Source organism: Polyodon spathula, chromosome 19 (assembly GCF_017654505.1).
Source record: "Polyodon spathula isolate WHYD16114869_AA chromosome 19, ASM1765450v1, whole genome shotgun sequence".
In the NCBI taxonomy this organism is placed as follows: Eukaryota; Metazoa; Chordata; class Actinopteri; order Acipenseriformes; family Polyodontidae; genus Polyodon; species Polyodon spathula.
The window spans coordinates 7,389,979-7,412,000 of record NC_054552.1 but is presented as its reverse complement, the minus strand read 5'-3'; the positions used below and the strand labels follow the sequence as shown (position 1 = coordinate 7,412,000).

General features: G+C 35.7%; 1 protein-coding gene across 1 annotated transcript in view; it reads left to right on the top strand.

Moving 5' to 3' along the window:
• Positions 1-22,022, top strand: part of LOC121295003 (transcription factor SOX-6-like) — a 156,030-nt gene that overhangs the window by 43,591 nt on the left and 90,417 nt on the right. The window contains exons 4-6 of the mRNA XM_041219268.1: positions 9,293-9,521; positions 14,371-14,422; positions 19,750-19,800. Coding sequence (XP_041075202.1) covers positions 9,293-9,521; positions 14,371-14,422; positions 19,750-19,800 — 332 coding nt within the window. The remainder of the gene's footprint in view (positions 1-9,292; positions 9,522-14,370; positions 14,423-19,749; positions 19,801-22,022) is intronic.

The window sequence follows — 22,022 nt, the reverse complement described above, 5'->3', positions numbered from 1 at the left end:
AACAGCAAGCTGCAATTTCAGTGGGTAGATGAGGCCACAAGTCAACATTTTGATTTGCTGTGCTATTTCTGATTTTAGTATGGTAATGCAGTTTAGCTTAATAATAGCATCTATTAGTCTTTTAAAATATATTGTCATACTATGAATCTATTTTCAGTGTGAAATGTTTCTGTGGTTAGAAACTAACCCCCAGAATCTAGAGCCTCTTTTGTGCTGACACTCCTACCTGGTGTGGAAGGGGCTTGGTGTGTCCATGCTACCTATACACTGATCTAGCTAACAACGATTGGAAAAGTGATAGCAGTTAGAATGTTTTTGTATCGTGTCAATCTCTGGTAACTTTTAACCACATTCAAACAAGCCCTATGTATTGACACCCATTCACTTTTTTTATAGTTTTTGTGTGACCTGTCACATATCTACAGCCTGTTGACCATGCTTTCCATTCAAAAACACCGGATGAGTTAGTTTCGGTGGTTTAAATCTGCCATCAATGTCAGCTTCCTAACGTAATAAGCCTAATCATAAATCACTGAGGTGTGGCCTGGCTGACCTTTTTATTTCACCAGACGACTTAAGCTACTTCATCTGGGTGTAGTAAATGAAGTACTTCTGTTTTGATTATTCCAAGTAATGTGTCACATGAATGTGGCCGTTTGCCCCCCCTATTTATGCCCCTCCATGTTTAAAGGCACCCCCCCCCTCCCCCGGAATTAGAAATTCTACGAAGAGATAAACAAGTTTATGTCCTGGGCTTTGTACATTCAGCTGAAGTAATTCCGAAAAAAGAATAAGGGGTGGAACCAGCTGTAACTAATGAACTGTTGTCCACCAGGCCGGAGAATGGAGCAGCTTAATCAAAGCAGCGTTGAAGGTAATTTCCTCCATTTTTTCCCCCCACAGAAATCCATTTATGAGATGAGAATGAAAGGGAACAAAACTGCTTTTCTTTTCATTATGTGCTGCAAATTTTCCAATTTGGGTGACTAGCGCTGGCTAAGCCTCCTATTTTTGGAAAAGAAAGGAATTAGGATACTCGGGGAGAAAGCAGTCCACTGTGTGCCGACATTCCAGATGTCCAAATGGCAGTTGCACCAGCCCAAGTTTCTGAGCGCCTAATGCCAATGATGACCTCATGAGGTCCAGTCTGGAGAATGAGACGCACAGTTCTCTAGTCTTTGTAGAGAATAGCTCCTTCCTTTCACATTGAGTGATCTCCAATGTCCTTCTCTTTTCCTGTCCCTGATAAAATTAGTCCCCTTTTATAATTAGCAATTGTTCCCATTTTTTTGGCTAGTCTATTGGTTTTTTTTTCCATCCCCTATCTACTTATTGTATCCTCTGAAACAGAGCCACTTCTGATACCCTCTCTTTGTCTCTCTCACTCTCTCTGGCATTCCTGTCTCTTTCTGCTGCCTGTTTTAATGTGGACTGTGGGAGATTTTACACTTGATTTGTTGAATTTGAACTATAAACTCTCGACACACACACACACACACACACACACACACACACACACAAGAAACTATCTTTATAAATGACAGAAAGGACTTGGCCTGAATGGTGCTTTGTTTACTGTTTTCCTAAAAGGGGCCCCCTCTATATTTCATCTGTCAAAGTTGCTTTTCTTTCTTTCAACAATGCTTGATTGTTTTCACGAAAAATCAGGTTCCATAGACAGGAGAATTTTGTATTATGTTTTCCTGCCAAATTCCGACCTCTGTTTTCCTTCCCCTGCGTTCACAAAGGGCTCCTAACTTACTGTCAACTGTGAGGCAAACCACAAAGCTCCACTGTTGCTCAGCAAATAGGCTCTGTTGGGTGATGGCTTGACTGGCTGTAAAGTTTGCTTAACTGCAGCAGAAGTGACAGAAGGCACGTTGGGAACTGCATTCCCCAGAAGGCCTGAACCTCTTTGCAGAAAAAGAAATCCAGCAACTTTTCTTTCCATTTGCATTCTCTGTAATTAAACTAGAAAATTGCAGATAAGTTTTTTTATTTTTTTTTTATTTTATTCTGTTAACCTGGTAGCAAGCATTGATCCCTATGGATATGTTATGCAACTTTGTAGTGGCTGGAGTATTGGCCTGGCATTGAGAGAAGCAGCTCGTTGTGATTTGGAAAGGTGTTATGCTATCAAGCTCTGAAGTTCTGGGTGGTGTGCTTAGAGCTCGCAAGGACAACTGAGTGGGATTGAATGTGAGTGATAATTGACTGTTGCACCTGTTTTATGAAGTGTTAGGAAAGGCAGTGTTCTTCAGATAACCATAGCTTTAATGTTTGTTCACCACACGTTTGAAAGCAGCTAAGGTTGTGTAATTATAAACCTAACATGTAAAATCTAAGTACTTTTACAAGCTGCCCCGTGCAAGATCACAGGAGAAAGCACTGTTCTGTGTTTTATTATTTAAAATAATTTACTGCACAAGACCATTAACAGTGTAGTGCTCAGTATCAAGCACACCCTTAACGACACATGCTTAGTTTGATCTCTAGTATATTACTTGACTGAAGTAGGGTGGGTTGAACTGTTTTAAAATGAAAAGTGAAAGATCATTGAATGCATCTAAAAACTTCAATATCATAATTTAATCTTGCCATTTTAAAATAGGAGTTCAAGTATAATGGGAGTTAAAAATAATATGTAAACATTATATTTCACAATTAAAATGCTGCTTTGGTAGATTATATGTATTATACAAATTACTTGATGTATTCAAATAAATATACCCTAAATAAATATTTATTGTAGAGGGTCAAAAATATTTTTTAAATTGTTAAGTCAATGTTATATTTTTATGAGCATGCATGTTTAAATGAAGATAGTACAAAAGCATAAATACATTACCTTGTAAATTAAGCCTGAAGTTTAAAAAAAAAAAAAAAAATCCAGGTTTTACATTTTTACAAATAAGATTCCGTTTTTATTCTGAATATTAAAGCAAAGTTTTTTTCTCTATCTGAGTCACAGTTTAACACAGTTGCACAATACACCAGTGCTGCTTGTTCTTTGCATAGTAGTACCATGCAAACATCTACGGCAAGAAGAAAGAACATTTCTCTAAAGTGTGTTAACTATTACATTCTGCATTCAACTTTCTCTACAATTATTTATCCTTGTACTGACAGGCCTCTGTATACATGTGTGCTTCAACAAAAGTAATGCTTTGGAGACAAAGTATAGGGATCTTGTACTGTATGTTAAATAGGGTTATATCAGGGAAGCATCTATTGAATGTTGAATGTATTTATGGGTTTACATGTGTAAAGAGACAATGTTATTGTTGAAGAAACCGTTAGGCTTTGCTTCCAGTGATGATATATGTACATTGCAGATCTCTAAAACTATGTTGTCACACAGAAGGAAGTAACTTGATTATCCTGAATTCCAGTAACTCTTTAGAAATCACTGAACTGTAAGTTAATAGTTATAATATCCTAATCCTCTTCCATTATTGTATAACATCTGTTACCATTTGTTGTCAAGAAAGAAGAGTTGAGTTCTGAATTCATTACTTTCTCAATATTGTGTCTTTTATAAATATGTCTATAAATAATATTTATAAGAAAGCTTTTTATTTATTTATTTATTTATTTACATATAGTTATAAACAATCCAAACTATTTATTAGAAAACAATTAGTGTTGGAGATTTTTTAAATGTATTAAAATGCATCCGCTTTTCAGATGTAAAAGTTTGTGAGTCATTGGGGTAATTGACACGATATAAGCAGAATAAATTAGAATTTCTATGACAATCAAGGACTATGTATACCTGATTCAGAAAATGTGAAAGAATACACATTACAAAGAAAACCCAACAAAGCTGTTATTTCTTTTGAATTAATACAGTTATGATATAGAAAATTCTTCAACCCTTCTAAGTATCTCATTATCCAACAACAATGTTATTCACCTTTTAGCTGCTTGATTTGTTATTCATAAGATTGTCATGTTCCACACGCAGCTGCTTTTATCTTTGGGTCAGCAGTGACGGAATAATAAACATTCTACACAGTATTGTGACAGAAATGTAATAATTACGCTTGAAAGCAAACATGTCGGGAATCATTTTACAAGCAATGAAAGTGTGTAAGAGGATTAAGATTAGTTCAGTGTGAGATGCCGTACCTGTATACTGTTTTTGCTAGCAAAACCCAATGTAGGCTATAATCAGAGGCCATCAATTACACATGCGTTTTGATTTCATTTGCTGATGGCGAGGGAAACAAGAGATAACAATGAAGGCATAGTTAATTTTCCAGCCTTACTATCACATGGAATGTATTATTGAATTTAAAGCTGTATATGCTGTGCATGCATTTTACGATCAAATAATGCCATGTGCCACACAGGAATGCAGTTTATCGCATATTTGTTAATCGGTGGCAGGAATCCAAAGAAACACACAGGTGTGTGATAAAAACTGAGGGACATGCAATATTTAAAACATCTGTTTAATCCATTTACGTTAAAAGAAAAAGGAAAACAAAAAAATATTTATGTGCCTTTCTTGGAGATTGTGTCCTTCTATACTGATAACACGTTACAGGAAGCACTTTAATATGCTCACAGTGTAATAACAATGTAATAGGTACAACACATACTTAATGCTTTACATGTGTGGGTTAAAATTAAACCCTTTAAGGCACATTACGACTGATTTTGCATTAACTACACCTTTGTAGTTCCATGTCATGTGCTGTTTTGCTTAAGACCTGGGGAGGTTCAGAGCTTTGTGATAATGCTCCCTTTATCAAACTCAGCTTTTTGCAATTATGTTTGGAAACAATGGCTTGTCTATTTTGTATTCCTTCAGAGAGGGTAGCAGGGGGCTAATTCTTGCATCCTGATCTGACCTGGAGTTACCGGTGAGGCACATCCAGCTAACACCAGTGGTGTGGGGTTACTTATTGCTATTGTCTATAAAAGGTCAACATTGTGAGACAGGGAGTGGAAAGTCAGACCTTGTTGCAATCAAGAGGAAACAGGATATCCAAAGACACATGGCTCGGTCATAAGACTTTAAAGGCATCCATCCCCGAGGTTCGAATGCTAACCAGTTAAACAGAGGTTGATGCGGGATGAAATATTATCAGGAGAAACAATTCATGAGTCAAAGCATTCCAAGGCATATGAGCTCTGGTCAAAGAACTTAAGTCTTAAGCCCTTTAAATATAGTGGCTGTAATATTGTCAGCTAAATATAGACTTTTTGAAGACGTGAACATTTGTGACTTGAGTAAGAGCCACACTTCATACTGTTATTTATCAGAGCAGGTTTTTAGCATCCATTCTTGTTGTGTAATCAAATGTGAAAGTGAGAAATTACTGATGGGCCCATTCAATATATGCCTAGTTACTGCCTAATATTTACAAAGGCAGTTATTTGAAACAAATGAATATTAATGTGATTAGGGAAGCATCAACTGTAATATGAGCGTTGAGAATAATCAGTAAATTTGGGACATCGGTACTGTGATGTCTAACAACTCAAATGTTTCTGATGTTTAGAATATGCATCCGGCAGGTATTTTATATTTTGTATTGTTATTTATTTACCAGCTGTTCCATGCAGGAGCCAGTAATACAGTTACATGTAACCAACATGTATTTATAACGTTAATATATATATATATATATATATTATAATATATATCTATATATATATATATATATATATATATATATATATATATATATATATATATATACACACACACACACACACACACACACACACACACACACACATATATATATATATATATATATATATATATATATATATATATATATATTATATATATATACATACATACACACAGACACATATATACTCGCTTACAACAAGTTAAGCCATAACTTTTTTTTTTTTCTCTTAGTCAGTATTTGCAAGCTGAGGCTGTAATGTTGGGATGATCTGCACATCGAGTGGGATTTATAATAAGTGGAAAATGGCATTCATTTGTATTAGATCATGCATGCAGCATTATCATTATATCATCCTACCACAAGCACATTGGAGGGCATTCCAGACATCACAAACTGCTTGGCTTTTACTCACTATGGCTCTACTGGGGTATACGCCAGGACTGAGTTATTCAAGCTGAGTTATGTACTTTTAAGTTGTGCACACAATGAATCCAGGCTCGGAGCACTTGTGATAAATTATTAACTCAAACTGACAAATGCTGTTACAGAACCAACTGAAGATCTGTTGTATTTTCTTACAAGATTGCTGTAGACACGTGTTACAGTAGAATAGGATAAGCCCCATTCGCTTGCTGTGAACTGTTTTCATGCTTCAGCAGTTTGAATGATGGCTGGAGAGTACAGTAAAAGACTGAATATTTTAGAGGTAAAATAATACTACTTGATTTTCTGTGTAATACAAAAGAAGTGCTTTGTTTCACTTGCACTGTATCGCAGCTCTGTTGAGCACTAGGAGCCTTACCAGCATTTGAGCCGTTAATAAAAAAAAACAAAAAAAACAGGGCCGAATCTTTTCCAATTAAAATTGTAAATTCTGAACTTTGCTCTGAATTTTGATTTTCAATTAACACTACCAATTTAAAGATACTTTTCTATTTAATGTAATTACAGGAAACAATTTATTGGCTGATTAAAATTGAGGGCTCTGTGTTCCTTAAGAAAAATAACCTTTTTTGCAGCCCTGCAGTGAGAGACAGACCTGTTCTATTTATCCAGCTGCACTGCAATGGTAATTTAAGATTTGGTTTTATTGTCTGTTTGTTCTGTTTTTATAGCAAGAAATTATTCTTGTGGGGATTTAACTTTTCTAGTTTTATCACAGCCAATATACATCAGTCACTTTAATGAATAAATCACACTTCAAGGTGCAGGATTGTTTAAATGTGTTCAGGACTAAGGTAATTACAGTGGCATAGTATATTAAATAAAAAAGACAGGTTTTGGAAGTATTAAAGACACCTATTAGAAAAGAAAACTAACATTTCTGACAATGTAATTGTCTGGAATGTATTAATGTTATCAGCATGTGCCACTGCATTTGGACCTATTGCTTCAACAGTTACATATGATAATGGAAGTAAGGGATGCCTATTTCAAGTATCGAAATACTGCAGCTCTTTAGTAGCCCTGCTTGTGTTTTCCACCAGAGGTGGTATTGACTCCTGTTAAAACATCACTAAAGAAAATAAAAAGCAGGTCTGCGTTAAATCAGAATTATGAGTCTAAGGGAAACAATATTTGAATTGTCTGCTTGTAACAAAGACCTAGGCATAGCTTTGACTCCTTAATTAAACATTCTTAGCTGCTTGCCCTAACATTTGTTTTTTTTGGAATGGATACTAAAATTACATTTTGACATAAAGATCTTGGTACATCAATGTTATTTTCTTAGTGCATCTTTATTAGATAGATAGAGATAATGTATAGATAGATCTTACATCAGGGCTTGGAAGTAGCTTGTGCACAGCAATTACTACCCTTCCTGTGCCATGCCTACAGCCTGCACAGGATGAACCAGTATGATGATATTGCTTTGCAATCCTTGACCCAGAACATCCGTCCCTACTACAGTATTGTATGTCTTTTTATTGTCAAGGGTGATTTGAATTTCAGTGCAAGCAATAGGGTTTTTTTTTTTTGTTTTTTTTTAACAAATAACCTTTTGAATCCTTATGAATGGAAAGATGTAGAAACCTGCTTCTTTTAAAATATATTATGATGCAAAAGTCTTTTAACTTATACATGCATCACTAGAAACCACTGAGGAATGGTGTTTTATTTACATTTATAAAATAAATCATAAATGCAGCCTAAGATTTAAAAAAAAAAAAAATTGACAGGTAAATGCAGACAGAATAAGGTAAACAACTAAAACAAGGTTAAGTACTGTGTTTTTCTTTTTTAAAAATCGTTTGGGAAATCCATGCAATAGTGTTATTAATATGAAGTGCATAATTAGGTCATTTGATCCTATATTAATTTAATTCACTGTAGAACAGTCTCAAAGCCTCCTCATTAATTGTGAGAAAAGTGGAATTATCTGTTAAATCCTGCGTGAAACACGGGCTGCCTCATAAAACTACCTTTAAATTGGAATTAACGTTGTTATTTTTCTTTGCACCTGATATTTCAAGTGCTCCCTTCACTGTAATATTCATGAAAGCATGTGACAGATTTGTACATTTTGTCTTTAACAGCCAGGCTTAGATTTCCAAGCTGCTTTATCAGGATGTATTTGCCTGGAGAAATAGTACAAGAAAGTTAATGGCTTGATAATTAAAAAAAAAAAAAAGTCTTGTGGTTTCCTACGTTAACTAATTTGTGCATTTCAAAAGATATGTTAAGAAATCAATTAATTTGAAGACCAGTTAGGGGGAAATTACAGTCTTTTCATATTCTATATCTATTCCATGAAGATGGAAATGTGTAGGTCTCTTCTAAGTGTAATGCAAACTTGGTGTTTGCCATTTTTAAACAAGAGCACTATGTGAGGTTTCCATAATTTTTATTCTATGAAAAAAAAATAGATTGCAGAAACACTTCAGATTGCAATTCTGATCCTGGCTGACTGACTTTGAGTTTGAATTTAATAGAAATACCACAGTACAGTCTGCACTGCTTAATTGGGATACTAATAATCAGGATTTCTGCTTAAATGGAATACAACTCTGGGAGACGGATCTGCCCAATACTATATATATTGATTAATTGGGACGTCACTTTGTTTAATTGGGATACAGTATTTTCAAATGATGACTGGAGATTGCTTTTCGGAGCAAGACAGGTTCACGTAGTGCAGTGCAGTGAGTACGCTGTGACCTGTAGTAAATTGCATAAACCACATTGAACTCTTGAAGGAGATGGAGTTCCCTGTGGTGTCTCAGGCTGTTGTTGCAAAGAAAGTTAGCATGTCAATATCGCAGGTGCCTCACCTTGTGAGAAGATGTGATTTCATTCTTTTCATTTCATGTAGAAATAAAAAAAGGATACATTTTTGTTCAATTGGGACAGCTGCTTATTCAGGATATTTTTGCTTCTCTTGAGGCGTTCCGATAAAGCTGCGCAGACTGTACTTCTGTCCCTCTAACTTATCTTTTTATATTTCTCCTGAGCATGCTTTCCTGAGATCTTCCATTTAGTTTTACCAATTTGTTTTTATGTTTTAGTTTTCGTTCTCTGCACATAACAAGCATATAATATGTTACTAGCAGGGATTATTTTTGGATATAAATTTATCCTGGCTGTCTAGTTGTAATTTGGAAGCCATAACACTCTTTTTAACCCTTGATTTCCTACAGAAGAATGTCTTCCAAGCAAGCCACCTCTCCATTTGTCACTTCTGCTGATGGAGAGGAAGCCATGACCCAGGAGCGGGTATCGTGGGACAAGGAGGAGGGCGGTGATCAGTACGTGTCCTCCACACTCCCTCTGCACAGCAAGCCTCTCACCGAGGAGCTCCCCACTGTCGTCACCAACATCCAGTCCGACTCTGACTGGGAAAGCATGGTCTCTGCCCAGCAACGAATGGTAAGATACTGTGGGTTCCTTTAACGTCTAACGTCAACACATCTCTACCATGTAGTCTTTATTAGGGTCCTCATTCAGTCTGTCTTTCAAACAGAACCGGAAAAGTTACCCACTACCCCAACTCATTTTGTAATTTATAACATAACATAATTAATGAACGACTTGTATTTATAAAACCACAGGTAAAATTGTATTTACAACATTTGCCACTCATTTATTTTATAAAGCAGCTATGTGCATTGCTGCCCCTTATGGTCTTCTGAAGCCCAGCTTTTGGATGTGATATGGTATAAGAGTTAAAAGTCACCATGCCCCCAGATCGTGGCATCCCATTCCCGCAGCAACACAGGCTCCTTTGAAAATTTTAAATCAAGACTTAAGCCTTTTCAGTTTGCCAGGGCATGTCTTTGAAGTGTATGCCATGTTAAGTGCCTTGAGATGCCTGGCATGAGAGATGGACTAGAAATGTATTGAATTGCATTGTATTTGTTTAACAAGTAATGCCGTGCCTTGAGCTCCCTGTGCTGGTGTTCCCTAATGACAGAAGGACATGCTTTCAGCCACATTAAAGGGTGACAAGACTCCTTTTAATAGGGATTCATTGTTTGTTGTCTGTAGATAGGAATGTTTCATAAATCTAACACCCCATGATGTTCTGCTGCAAGGGCTTTTCTATCTGGCTGTCATTTGAAGGCAGTACTAGGATCAGAAAGTGTATGCTTTCCATTGGAAAAGTAGAATGAGAGGCAGGTCAAATTGTATAGATTTTTTTATTTTTTTTTAATCCCTGGATTCGTGCACAACTTCACATACAATTGAAGCCTCAGTTCTTTTAGAACTGTAAAAGGTGTTGAATCAGAATTATAGCTTGAATACTTTGTTTATTTGTAAATCCAGATCTCTCTGAGGAAACTGGTTTTAAACCATTTTATTTGTTGGATATTTTTGAAGAAACGCTTTACAAACCAAAAATAATTAGGCTATGTTCGACCTGATTAGTGCTATTGTGAGATACTGCTTGTAACACAGCACTTCGAGAAGGGTATGTGTCACCACCCTCCATTCTCTATTTGTGCCTCCCTTCCCCAGTGTTGAGCGTCTCAGATGTAAATGTATGCAGATAAGTGGGAGAAGATTGTTCAGGTGCTTTATTGTTAGAGCTGTTTTAATTGAATTACAAAAAAATAAATAAAAAAAATTAATTGGATATTTTATAAAAATGTAAATTGTTACTGAACCCTTATTAAGATGTTCGCAAACATGCTGGAATATATTTCTTTCAACAGCCTCTTGATATAATGAGCACTGTCTTTTCAGAAAAAGTTCACAGCATATTAAGAGTAAAAAAAACATTGTACAGGAGGACATTTTTTTTAATTTAATTTTATTAAAAGCATCACAGCCTTTAATCCATATTTGCAAAATAGATTGGCTAAAACATAGCCTAAGGTATAAAAATGCAGTGAGCAGGGGATCGAATCCTGGATCTGGTTCTCTAAAACGTGGGCAAGAGGAAGTGCTTTCCACGGCTCAGGCACATCAGAACTTGCGCTGCCACAAACCAGGATGGTGCGCCATTCGGACACCATGGCAACAGCTCTGCCACTGAAACAGTCGGGAGCAATACTCCTTCCACACTTTTGTGTTTTAGTTCATATGATGTCCACATCTTCTGCCTGCCTCAAACCCCACCGTTTTGTGTTTTTAATGGCAGGAAGATAAGAAAAGCTGTAGAGCACTCGCAGGCCTTGAGGGCTTAGTGCTATTGACCAGAAGCAAACCACAGGCTTCAAAAACAAACAGACGTTTTAACTGAACAAAGTTTAGACTGTTTAATCTGATGTGTCTCTGCAGAGCTCAGATCAATATGTGGAGTTTTGGGGCTTCATCTAAAATACAAGGTCTGGCACAACAAAGTCCATAGTGTGTTCTTTTTCATGTGGTTTTACAACTATACATTATCTAGCATGTATATATTGGGCATTATCCATTTCATGAATAGGTAAAAGGAATCCGTGAGGTCACAGTGTTGGGGCAGAGTTTATTTCGAGTGTGTCTTCCTTCTAATATACTTAAGAACTCTTGAAATTACTGATACATATGGCCTCAGTACATCCGCACATTCTACTTGTGTATTTGAGTGTATTTGCCTTTTTCAATACAGTCAGTTAGAGAACGGTGCTAAGCTGTAAATAAGTAAAGTCAGTTGTCATGGTATTGCAATAAGATCAATGATAATTCTACATATTGGCAATTGGCAAGTGAAGTATATGTGAAATGAAGTTAGAAAAAGAGGATCAACTTGCTGGATAATCTCTTTGTCATTTTGGACAAGCTGTATTTGGGAAACATAAAAGGGTTACTCTAATAATCTTTGATGCCCCCAAGATTTGGCGAGAGGTGGTGCAACTGTGAAGAAATAATACAAAAAAATCTATAAAAGAAGCACTGCTACAACAAGATGATTTAAAGTGCTGATCTCTGGCAGAATTTGTATTGTAATTACTAAGCTCAGCAAGGCAATACAAGGAGGAGATAGGTATGCATGCTGATTAACGGGATCCACTCTGTGGCCATGTGGCTACGTGGGCTGCTTCCTGAACTCCTGCCAATTGATTAAAAAACAGATTAGCTTCGTGCCTGCACTTTTTTGTCAGTTTTTCAATGTAAGAATGATAGAAGAAAATTAAAGTTTTTTGGGCTAAGACTAATAAAACCATTTTACACTTGAAATGTCTGACGATTGGGCCAGGAGGAGTGGCAAGAGAATGTCGGCTTACAGGTTGCAAGATCATACTAATTGTGTCTCGAAAGCAGGGATTTGTATAGTATGGAGTGTAACACGAATCTCACAATGTATTGCTGAAATTCTCTGAGCTTGCAGGATTCTTGCATGTTTATACTGATTGTCTGTTCTGTGACTATGCCAAACCTAAAAGGGAGTTGGTCGAAAATGAAGTCAGGCAGGATGTATATCAGCAATCATGTCTCAGGGTGTAGCATTGAACCTGTCAAGGTTGTTAGAAAGAGAGAGCTTAATATTTTATTTTTGATTCTTGACTCCTGTCAATTATGTTTCTTGCTGTGGAGTGCTCCTTCCAGAAAGTTAAGTTTTATCAAGGAAGCTATGGCATATGGAACATGAAAAATCTTTGTAATTTCCAATAAAATAGAAGTCTGAAGTCATGTTAGGCATATTTGATGTCCTGCCAGCAAGGCAGATAGATTGATGTATAGACAGGTGAAAAATACACAGAGGCAGGCAGGCAGGCAACCATATGTTGACATGCAAGTGCTGCAACTTGGGAGAAAGCTGTAGAGTGGGATGTACGACTATCCTGTAATAATACTGTTTAATAAAGCTACAGATGTCCTTTTTATTTTACAGTAATTAACTTATTCATTAGAGAAGCTCTTAACAAATTTGCTTTAGTTAATACACACTAATATTTTCAGTATAAAATGTCCTTTTTAATGTTTTAAGCATGATAAGTATCCCTAGTCACAGGACACAGATACAAAATTCATTATTTCACATTTTATAATGACATGATTTAGTGATAGTCTTCATCTAAAATTTTCACAAGTATGTAATTGTGAATGTAGTCTGAATGAGTTTTATGAAAAAAGGACACTCTCGCTAGTTAACATTTACTTGTGAGAGACGTCACCCTGTTAAGCCATGCGTTTATTCCTCATATTTTAGAATGTGATTATTTGTGGATGAATTATTGATTTAAAGGGAGTCGCTTCCGAAAGGACACAAACAAAACTCAATAGACGGCTTATATGCAATTTATCTGTGAGTGATCTGCTGGTGTATTGTGAAATCTAGATAAATAATGCAGTCTTAGCAGATGTAAGCCCTTTTTTAATTAAGCAGCAGTAATATGGGAGTGGGGCAGTGTTATTGTTTGGTTCTTGGGAATGATTTGACAGTCTTATCTGATATCAGATAAAAGCCATAATAAAGGTAATCACCTGCAGTATTACTGATAAATGATATCGCTTGCAGGATTAATCTGTATATCATTTGATATAAGTGTAGTTTTACAAGGAGCAGTAAATATTCAGAACATCATTGCTTTACAACAGCAATGATTAATTGGCCTGAGGATTCAAAAACACTGATTCCAAAGTATATGTAGTACAGTATATGCCTGTTCTGTTCCTGTGAATTTGTTTAACCTCTCCCATTGCTACTAAGCTGCTTTTAGCTGAAACTAGTAAAATACTGACATTAATGAACAAAACAAAAAAACAAAACTGGGGAACGGTTTTATTTCTTGTATTTTTATTTTTTACTGCATTTATGGCCACAATTGACCAAATCTTACTTCATTAGTCTTAAAAAAAAAAAAAAAAAAAAAAAATTGCTTTGTTCTCAAACCTTTTAAAGTGGCTATCCAAATGTATGTACTACAGTTATGTACTGTCATGATCCAGTTTTCTCTTACAATAGTGAGAGACACAAGTAACAGTGGTTGCTTCAGATTCAAACCAAAACTTAATCAAGGATAAAAATCTATGCATTTTATTTTATTTAAAATAAGTAATTTATAAGGGACTTCATCTTTAAGCCTGGAAAAGTCCTGAAGTGGTTAATAGCACAGTACCAAAGTTTTAACATTACAGATGTATTTGTTTGTAAACATGTTTGCTGTCAAGGGAGCAATGAACTTAACCCTTATATTGTCAGACGTTTCATTTACAAAACTTTCCAAAGTACGTCAGCCAGTCTCTGATATTACACCTCTATTGGAGCACTTTTGATATCTCAAAGCCAGAAAGAGATTGGCTTATTTAATTGGCTCAGATTTTATCTTTTTTTTTGTACTCTTCCTTGCAGGAATCTGACAGCAATAAAGTATGTTCCCTCTACTCCTTCGGAAATAACTCTTGTTTCCATTTTATTATGTTTATTTTTTTCCAGAAAAAAAAAAAAAAGTGTAAGATATGAAAGATCAGATAAGTGGGTAAGTGGCAGTGACTGGAAAACAAATCCGTGGGTTTTTTTTTGTAAATCCACACCTTATTTAATTTTTTTTTTTTTTTACCTTGGAAACATAAAAGACAAATCAGTTGTAAGACATAACTGAAATATACACTATATGGACACATGCATATGGCATGCCTTTAAACCCAGAATAATTCTGGTCGCTCTTCTTTGCACTCTTTCTAGAGAAGCAATATCCTTTTTGTAGCGAGGTGACCAGAATTTTTACTAGGAACAGTACTTTTATACTAATGGAAGTACTCAAAAATATACAATAAGTAACAACAAAATAATGTTCTGTTACATTTATTTGAGTAAATATTATCTGTGGATTTTATTCCTTCAGTTTGAGCACTGTGAATGGTTTTACACGGTAACAGTTTGTAATAAAAAAAAAAACATACTTATATGTTAAGTGTCAGTTATCCATTGATTTGAACATTAACTGGTTCTCTTGAATTCTTGTTTGATTTAATAATTTGATGGGTAAGAGTGTGATCCGAATTTGTCCAGCAAGTGATTTGTAGAGGCTTGATTTGACATTAGAATATTAGAATATCACTGTCTCACATGACAATAGTCCTGGATGATACATCATAGTGGGCACTGATTGTTATATATATATATATATATATATATATATATATATATATATATATATATATATATATATATATATATATATATATATATAGATGGATGGATGGATGGATGGATGGATGGATGGATGGATGGATGGACACACTTTTGCAACCTCATTAATAGCCATTGGGTAAGCTTTATATGTAAAAGTGTAACCAGTTAACTGAAATCGCTGCCTAGTCTTGCATGTGCCAAGAAGAGTAGGCACCAATTTTACATTTCCCTGAGGCTTTCTGCTCTTGCACTGTTTAGAGAGTGCAGCCTTGTGTCTATTAGCAAAAAACAAACAGGAAAAAAAACAACAGCTGAAGCACTTACTTTATACTTAATTAGTGCTTTAAGTGTAACATATACAATCGAATACAGTGTTCCTGAGGGAGCTCCTAGCAGTATTGACTGTCTAGGGAACTCTTAACTTTAGCAACTCATCAGTGGAATAAATTATACTTTACTTTAATTAAGTTTTAATACATGTATTTAAAATATATATATATATATGTATATTTTTTTTTCCATTTGGTGTTTTGTGTTTTTAGTTTGCTAATGGTGTGTCTTTCAGTTTATCTTAGCTACCATTCCAACTTCTTTTTCTGTAATTTGAATTATTGTTTACTTGTTTTCTACTATATCTCTATACACTAATTAACTTTTTTTGGTTGACATTTTTGGGCTTTTTAAAATAACATTTCTGATATTCCAGGAGTTAATCGGAAGCAAACGCCCATCTCTTGAATAGGTTCTGAGTAAGGGACTGCTCGTGGTCGTTTTGAAGTACTTGCTTAGGTGTTTATTCGCAGATGTTGTTTTAAGCAGGACATTTGAGATTTATTATATATTTTTTTCCATTTTTAAAGCTAAAAATTTAAAATATGCTGCTTGGGAATCGTTGTTGCGATGGGAGGGTGTTATGGTAATAAGGCCCAGATGGTATCGTCGGTTGTTGCAGTTATTTAAATGGTCAAGTGCTGCTTGTAGTCCAGGACCGTATGTTTGCAGAAAGAAGAGTGGATGCTTCAGTGTAGTTGTACAGCTGTTTTAATCTCTCGTTAATAATAGAGCTTCAGTCGGTCTCATGCCTGCTGCATCACATTACCAAAATAAACTTGTTGGAAGAAATTTGTTTAGAAATACATTATAAAAGTAGATAACAGTTTGATAAAGTTCTGTATACTGCCCACAAATCGTCCGATGTTAAGAATTTCTGCACTGATTCAGCAAGTCCATAATATCTTGATTTCGGTCACACTCAAGCAAGCTTTTTTATTTCTGAGTTTACAGTCTCTCATTTCTTTCTCAAAATCTCTTTGACCCTTAAGGATGTGTTTGCATGACATTGGTTGGGAGTTTTAATCCCTGCATTAGGTCACATCCCTTTGCATTCTAGGATTAACCTGCAAGGTCAAGTCAAGGTCTGGCGTGAGCTCTGTCCAACAGGCATTTGAAACAAACTCCAGCCGTGGTTTGGCCCCAATCATTCAGTAAACCTTGCATAACCTTGAGCAGTGTACCTCGAGGTACAGCAGGTGTCTCTGATCTTCAGAGCTTTGGCATGGTATATTGTGTCGCCGCCCCCCCCCCCCCCATACATCCTGGGGTCTTTAGTTTTACACCTGTACACCTGGGAGCTATGAAAGCATGTATATTCAATACTACACCTTACTCAAGCATTTCACAAAGCAGACTACTGCAGTGTTAGGTTCTGTTTTTCTCTGGTTCACTGCCAATATTTAAATCTGATACCTGCTGAGCCACTGTGCTGCTCTTCAAATACCATTTAATTTATTATTTACATTCTTAAGATTCTTTTCAAAATGATTCCCTGCATCCATTAGAGACAGAGTCTGATCCATCTTATTACAGTATAGATCATAATTGGTATGCCATAATTAGCAATATTCTTTGAAGGTTGCTGTCAGAAGACAATGACTTCTAAACCTTATTCGCAGTAAACATGACAAGGGTGAATAATCTTGTACAAGACCTTGTATAAATAGCAGCAAAATCTTGCTAGGTGGAGAAATGTATCTATCATTAATAAAAGCTTTTTCATATGCTTCACAAATACATTCATTATCTTTATGTATGGGCTTGTTCTTTAGAGCTTTTTGGACATTGGTGTTAAGAAATTGGATTCAAGACTTGACAGAGACCATGCATGTATTATCCATTTAAAAAAAAAAAAAAGAAAGAAAAAAACATCTCTTTTTACAGACTTGGACAGGCATTACCAAGTGTACTGTACAATTACCAAATCTTACCCGTTCCAACTGATCTTTGATGTGTGGGGGGCTTGAATTTAATAACTGAGGCACTTGGTTCTAGCATGTGTTTATTTGTTTCTTTATAATTGACCGCTGTTGGTTCAGGCAGCAGAAAACTATTACACTGCCTTTAATTACGATTAGACAAAAAAAGACATGGGTTTTAAGACTGTGCCACTAACTACTAGCCCACTGTGACTTCCCCTGGCTTATCAAGATCACATGGAGAGCATAACATTATTAATTACATGTGTATTTTAAGCAGAGATTGCTGTGATTAGATTTAATAAAATCTAATAGAACTGAACTGCAAGTTTGTTTATCTGAAATGACCTTTGCTTGCTCCCTCCACGAACCGAGCACCACCACTGTAGTTAGCTGCTCGTCTCCTGCCATGCCTGCTGTTTTGTAACAGGTTCTTAAAGTGCTTTAAGTGCTCGTGACCGCTGTAATGAATGAAAATGGCTTTCCAGCACAGAGAGTGCTGCATTAAGCTGAATAGTCACCTAAGCTGTAAAAGCACTATTAGTGAGGAGTGACTGGAGGAAGGGATAACGATTGCGTCCAGTGTTTATTTACTGTATATTGTAAATGCATTATTTATCGAGGGCTCTCCAGACAGCACTTGTCAGTGTAAAAATGTCAGCATCAAGCAAACTTTTTATAATCTGTAATAAAAATTCAAGGTGAGTGTTTCTGTTACACATGCAATTAGACCGACTTTATATAATGTACGAAGCAATAATTGATCTACATTGCAGTGCAAGTTTAGTTGTTTTTTTTCTTTTCTATTTTTTCTGAAGTGGACATATTTCTTTTTTCCCTGGCACCTTTAATAATCTAAGTACCCATTTCCCTTGTCGCTTTGACTGCACACAATAGTTTAATGGTATTCTACACATGTTTATATTGAATAAAACAGATTTGTATGCAGCTGCTACCCTTGAAAAATGTTGAAAGACATGATTTGATAAAACAAAATTCAAGAGTAATCTAAACCCCATCTCTGCTGTTTTAATGTATTTAATATTTATACTATTTAGGCTCGGTGCACAATTTTGTAGAGCAAAATATTTCAGTAAGTCAATTTTGCTCCTCATAGCTTTGGGCAGTAATGATACTCTCTCTGCCAAGTTAGTCAGCATTTGTATTTTGCCAGGAGTTGTTCTGGCATCTTTTAAAAGCTTGTTATCTTCTAATCCATGCTTATACCCCAGCTAGTCTGCATTACAGCATTACATGTTTCAGTAAAAAATATGGCAGTGGTTCAACGTTTTTGCCATTTAAACAAGGATTTGATGTGGAGACTTGTAGATTTCTCAGTGTTAATCACAAGCAAACATCATTCCCTGAAGAAGGGATCAGTCATAATCAGGTCCCACCCTCCTGGGGGATGTTGCAGTATTATATTAATATTGTACTCCCTAGCCCTGCTGGTCTTGTGTGGAATTTTTTTTTTTTGGGAGGTTTATGCCTAGTCCTCTGTAGCTACCACTGCTGACACTCGTGATCTGTGTGTGCTTCTGCAGCAGTTGTTGATCATTGACCCGAATACAAAAACCGGAATTCAATTGATCTTAATAGTAACCCTAATACTACTGTTATTTAAAACATTGTATGTGGAAGCCAGAGGGCCCTATTTTAATGTATTAAGATCCACCGCAATTTAGATGACTATTTAACAATGGTGACCAACATCAAAATATAAATATATATATTTTTAAATGTTATTCTTTACTGTCCTATATAATTCCTCCACCAGAATGGAATAGTCTACAGTATTAAAAAGAAGAAATATTCCTATCCTTTTAAAGTTATCGTTGCAAATCAGCGTTTGGAACCAAATTTTGCCTCTCCTAAAGCCTGATGCCAAATTACAGCAGCTGCAATTCTTATCCCACCTGGACGTTATGACTTTGTCCCTTGGACTTTACTCTGTCGACCACAGACCTGCCAACAGAAACATAAACAATGCAAACAAAATCTGATAGCTTCTTTCAAATGTCGGTTGGTATGCAAGGCTTTCATTTGATAAACGTGTGCACGTAAAGTCAGAACCAGCATCTTTTTTTTCACCAATTTAATATCTGGTGCTAATAATAAAAAAAAAAAAGTATGTGTGTTGCTTTCTATAGTCTAGGGTTATTTGTTTATATCAAGAATGAACACGCTGTTCAAGAAGTCGGTATTGTCAGTTGATATGATAACACGTATGTCTGCTGTTACAGTATATAATTATTGGAGTATTGTGTTGTATACTTTAGTAATAGTAGCTGTGGTGGGGTGTATAGATATAGAACAGATGTATTGTGTTTTATGCTAATCCAAGGTGGTATTGGCTTGGTGGAATGGGGAGTGAGGGTGGGACTGAAGGTCAAAGGCAAGTGTCAATCCACAGAGCATGTGCAGTACAATGAAGCACAGTGCTAGACTCCCCAGTGTGGCATCGCCAGTGAGCCTCAACAGTGAGCTCAAAGAGACACCTTCTGCCAAGGTGGGAGACCTCCTCCTCTTCCTCCTTCTTCTTCTTTATACTTTTGACATATAATTACATTTCTCAGATTTCTGTAATGATTATTATGTGCTAAGGAATGTGCAGGAACAAATTTATAAATGTACACAGTACAAATATTAAGCAAAAAAAATAAAATAAAAAATACACACTTCGAAAAAGATCTTAATTGTAATTGTTGGCTGGGTCCCTTTCACCCTACCAAATTATTATAAATCTTTATTTTAATGATCACTGTTGTAAGCCCCTGACTCGATACATATGCAGTGAAGGCTGAGACCCAGTAGCCATTTCAATGTTTGGCTGGTGGCCAAGGTGAACCTGTGAATGTTGAACTCTGCTTCAAACACTTAGCTCTTCCTTATTCTTCCTTGTCAGTTTATGAATCCCTGAGACAGTACAAACTGGCCGACCATCAGTCAGCTCCTGTTTTTTTGGTTTTTTTCCCCCCCTCTTCCTTTAGTAATGTTGGCAGTATTCTGCCTACCTTTGATTCCGACAACCTGCTTGTCTTAAAGTGATATATTAAATCAACGGCTCTCTGTTTCTGCAATGTAGCTCCCACTGTAGGAGCCCAGAGCCAGCGAGGAGTGCAGTGGTCTGTCACTTTTGTTTGAATAGGTAACGGAAAGCTGTTCCGCTGAAGAGACATGAGCTGGAATCACTTGTTAGGACACATGATCAAAAGCCACTCTCTGCTTTCTGCCAATCAAACCTCATGTCGCGCCGTGAGGCAGACGTTAAATAGATTTTTCTGCTGTACACTGCGGGCACTTAGCCAGTCTGACATGTGAACTGTTACAAAAGATACCCGAGTTTCCAGTGCTCACTGACTGATGTTAATATATTACCTCACACTGCTATGAAAGTGTGTTTTGGAGAATCCCTGGTTATGGCAATAGAGTAACATGTTACAACCTTATAATTGTTATTATTATTTTAAAATACAATATTTTTAATGTTAATAGAAAACTAGAAATATATAAACAGGAACAACTAAAGTGTTCTATACCCTTGTATCATTCTAGTTACTTGGTTAGTTATATTCAGAAATGTATTCATATAATGTTTATTCAAAAAGCTTTAACCCTTTAGAATAAATTATATAGGCATATATATATATATATATATATATATATATATATATATATATATATATATATATATATATATATATATGAATGAAGAGAGGCTTGAGAAATGAGAACGTGAGGGTGAGAAATTACTTTTGACATATATTGTAATTGATTTAACTACAGCCTTTAAAACAAGCAGCTGTTTCTTCAATATGCCATTCTTCGTAATACCCATATTACCTTCCTGGGTCTCAAATTCTGACTAGTCAACACTAACGATTGCTGTAAAACATTCCACTGCCCATCTTCCTTCAGCTCAGCTGTTCCGTGTCATCGTGCTATTTGAATAGTTCACAACGGGTACATTGTGCCACCTGTTCAGCGTCCATATTGGATTTCCTGAAGAGCGCAAAGGTTTTTTTTCAGTTAGGTAAATCATTAGCAGTCATTTTAATGTTTCTTTTTTCTGTTTTTGGTTCAACAAGTAAAATGTTTATCTTGTATCTTGGGAATCATTTTATAAATAGAGTAACCTATATATATATATATATATATTATATATATATACACAACAACGAGCTCAGGTCGGGTCTATATATGTATACAACACACAAGATAACAGTTATATATATATAATATATATTATTATATATCTATTATTATATAATATTATATATATAATAATAATGATATATATTCTATATACTTCTAGTAGTCTTATTTAACTGCTCCAGTAAGAACCATGTTTCATTGCTCAGTCCAGTGTTGCTCGGGGGAAAAATGTTGTGTGTTCTATTAAATTTAAAAATAGTTCAAATCAAATCGGTTAAAATTCATGAAAAATATATAAATAAGTTAGTTATAGGCTAGTTAGAAAATGAATGTTCTGTCTGGCCCAGACAGTGGCACATCTCACACTGGGGCTCCAGTGAACCCCCCGGGGATTTGGTTGTGTCTTTATATCACTTAAGCTAAAATTAAGCATTTTTAAGGTACAGTGTAGTCTTGAAAATG